Genomic DNA, 3,585 nt, shown 5'->3' on the forward strand with positions numbered 1-3,585 from the left:
GTTTCAATTCTTTTGATCATCTTTTCTTGTTCCTACATAAACATTTATCATAATAAATTTCTATCTTGAGATTGCTTTTGCTATATGGCATAAACTTTGCTTTGTTTGTATCAAGATACACTTTTATTTCTTTTCTTTTTTCTGTGATGTATCAGTGATTTTTTTTCACGCTGTTGAATATCTCATCTTTCTGAGTTTCTAAGACTTTCCTGGGGGGGGGGATCTGTGTTTACAGCGAGTTGGCCTTTGAATGGCAGTCATTTCCTCTGGCCTTTGGATGACAGTCACTCCCTGATGTGAAAAATAATTATCTTAGATTTTTGTTGCTGTGGTGAAAACCTGAGGTACCTCACAGTTTAAGAGTGTGAGTCACTGGCACTGGCTGAGCTCCTTGTTGTGTGCCTTTGTGTGATAGACAGAACAGTGGGGGCTCAGGGAAGAACTAGCAAGTGTCACTGCATACCAAACCAGGACCAGAGAGAAGAAACCAAGGGCCTGCTCCATCGCATGATCCTAGGATTTCCAGTTGGATCCCACCTCTGGAAGGTATTATTATCTCCAATAGTACACCCTGGGGTACCCTAGCGAACAGTTATCATATTCAAGTCCCAGCACTAAGAAATTCCACTTTCTAAAATGTCTCCTGTAGCAACTCAAAGGCACATATGTTACTCATCACTGTGATCATTTATTTGCTATGTGTTGGACAGTTTCTTTTCTTGCTTGACTGATTTTCTTATCAGTGAAATGAGCCAATTTGACTTTCAGTGTGAGTCAGATTTCTATACTGTTAGTGTTCTGTCTAAGCTCCACCCCACAGTTACCTGGCAACAGCCAGGTATGCCCCTCCCTACAGTTACCTGGCAACAGCCAGGTAGGCCTGGCCTACTATAAAGGGGGCTGCTCGCCCACTCCTCTCTCTCTCTTACCTCTCCCACTCTCAGCTTCTCTCTTGTCCCCTCTTGGGCTCTCCTCCCCTCCTTCCTCTCTCCGCGTGGTCATGGCCGGCCTCTGCTTCTCTACTCTCTCCCCCTCTCTGCCTTTCTCTGCTTTCACTACCCCCTTAACTCCCATCTCATGCCCTGAATAAACTCTATTCTATATTATGCTGGTGTTTGTCTGGTCCCTCCGGGGAAGGGATGCCTTGGCATGGGCCTGCTGAGGCACCCTCTTCCCCCACACCACTGTATACCATATTCTCTAACCTCTTTCTCTTTTTATGATCACAACATAAACTTCATTGCTAGGGAGCAAGAGATAATGGCTGGAGCATTATAAATAAAATAAAAATAGAATGTAATAGTCCAACTTTGCTCAACCTCACAAATAGTTTATAGAAGCAGCCCAAGAAGATCATATTCTAAATGCTCTACTTCATTCACTGTCCGGATCTGAAGTATATCTTTCAAGCATTGTTTAAAAGAGAAAATGAATCATGTACAACTGTTTCAAGAGATGATACAAGTTGTCCATAAAAATACCATTCTTGTTACAAGTTGTTGGTGGAACTTAAAGAGAAATGACTTCTGCCCTCTGCAGAGCAGCACGATTCTGAAAGGGTCTTATTTATAAGGCCAGAGAAGAACATTAATTTTGCTCACTAATTAACATCTACAGTTCTGGCCAATGATCTTAACAGGGAAGGGAGAGGTGTGAAAATCTTAATTTTTAAATAGCAAAGTTCTTGTCTGGTTCTTATCAGTGACTCTCAGACAATTCTAGAGGGACTCATGATCAGATCAGCACAAGGAACAAAGCAATGAGCAGGACGGGGACAGCCAGGAGCCTGAGCAGATGGGAATACAAGCAAGGCTTCTGAACGCCACCAACGACACGTGTCTTCATGGGCTTCAGGGACCGGTCCCACTGCGTTAGGATGGCATTCCTGGCTCCCGACCACTTCCCTGGGCCTACCAGCCGGAACTGGTAGGGGCTACAAGGGCCGAAGAACACTTCTATGGCCAACCTGGGATCCTTGAGAAACAGCCATAGGATATTGGGCTTTGCTCCAATGAAGGAGGCCAGTTCATCCATATAAACGATGTAATCTGTCTGGATGGTGGTGCTATTGCCAAACCTAGAGATGGGAGAGGAGAGACAGTCTGTGATAACCAGGCTTCACAGGAATGAGAACAGGGAAGGCAACTCACGTCTTCCCATTAGGGGCAGTTGTTATTCTCTTGTGTTATTGAAGATAATATTTCATATCTCACTTGGGAATTCCCCAATACTACAGTGCAGTGGAGAACATTTTTGCCCCTGTTATCAAATGGAAAATTGTCTCTTGCTCAAGTGGAATTATTCATTCCTAGTCCTTGAGCTGATTAGTGACAGAACCAGGGATGGAGTCCAGGGTTCTAGGTGCATTCTCCTGCAGCTGAGTAGTCGTTTTCACTTAATACCTAATACTTAAAACTTAATACGTCAAGCATTTCCTTGAAGTATTGTCTACCTCATGCAAGATTTCTGGGCTAGAGAAGAGAATTCTGCTTTGCTACATTTCCCCTATTCCTTTGAGTTCATCTCATTTGTGGTCCTTTCTGAGAGGTGCTGCAGAAGACAGGGGTAAGAATGAGGATGTGACAGGGATCCTCAGTCTTCTTGTTCACTCTGCACTTTGTACTTAGTAGGACATAATGCAGTGGCAGGCGAGAAAGCCTCACCAATGATTCTTGGATGTCAGAGTGTGACTCTGCTGATATCCTTAAGGATCATCTAAGACAAAATCAGTTTTGAAAATTGACAGATTCTGATTTCTTGATGTGGATCCTAGATCTACATTATCCTGGGTAACCTTACCATTTGAGCTTTTTCCCCATTTTCTCATCAATATCATCCATCATGTCGCTTACAGAAGGCAAAATGCAAGTTCCTGAAAAACAAGGAAAGGTCTGGTGTTTTCTTTCTTCTCAGCAGATTATGAACCACAATACATTGTCATCTTTAAAAGTATTTATTATTTGTGTGTGTGTGTTCACGTGTGTGTGTGTGTATGTGTGTGTGTGTGTGAATGAAGTATGTGTATACCCGTTTGCACATGTGTGTGTGGGGGGGTGTATAGCATAAGATAGATATTATGCCGGGCGGGGGTGGCACACACCTTTAATCCTAGCACTTGGGAGGCAGAGGAAGGTGGATTTCTGAGTTGAAGGCCAGCCTGGTCTACAGAGTGAGATCCAGGATAGCCAGGGCCATACAGAGAAACCTTGTCTTGGGGGAAAAATAGATGATAGTTAGATAGATAGATAGATAGACACATACATACATACATACACACATACAGAGACAGAAAGACAGAGAGACAGAGATATACAAGAGATGAGAAACACAGAGATAAAGGAGATGAAGAATGAGTGGAGGTCAGAGGTCATCCTCAAGTGCCATTCTCTAACTCAGGTTTTGAGATAGTGTCTGTCTTTGAACATGAAACTCACCAACTGGCTAGACAAGCTGTCTGGCAAGTCCCAGGTGCTCTCCTGTGTCTGCCCACTGCCCCTAGAAGTAGCGTTGCAGGCATGCTCTGACATCTCTGGGATTTTTACATGGCTTCTGCGGCTCTGAACTCAGGCTGTCCTGCCTCTGCGA

The 3,585-nt window shown here is 43.8% G+C and overlaps 1 protein-coding gene across 1 annotated transcript in view; it reads right to left on the reverse strand.

The window, feature by feature from the left end:
* Window positions 1-1,734: 1,734 nt before the first annotated feature.
* LOC127697459 (dimethylaniline monooxygenase [N-oxide-forming] 3) overlaps window positions 1,735-3,585 on the reverse strand; it is a 19,844-nt gene continuing 17,993 nt past the window's right edge. The window contains exons 7-8 of the mRNA XM_052200629.1: window positions 2,800-2,872; window positions 1,735-2,077 (exon numbers count right to left, since the gene is read on the reverse strand). Of these exons, the coding sequence (XP_052056589.1) occupies window positions 1,735-2,077; window positions 2,800-2,872 (416 nt within the window). The remainder of the gene's footprint in view (window positions 2,078-2,799; window positions 2,873-3,585) is intronic.

The sequence above is a fragment of the Apodemus sylvaticus genome, chromosome 12, assembly GCF_947179515.1.
Source record: "Apodemus sylvaticus chromosome 12, mApoSyl1.1, whole genome shotgun sequence".
NCBI classification, from domain to species: Eukaryota; Metazoa; Chordata; class Mammalia; order Rodentia; family Muridae; genus Apodemus; species Apodemus sylvaticus.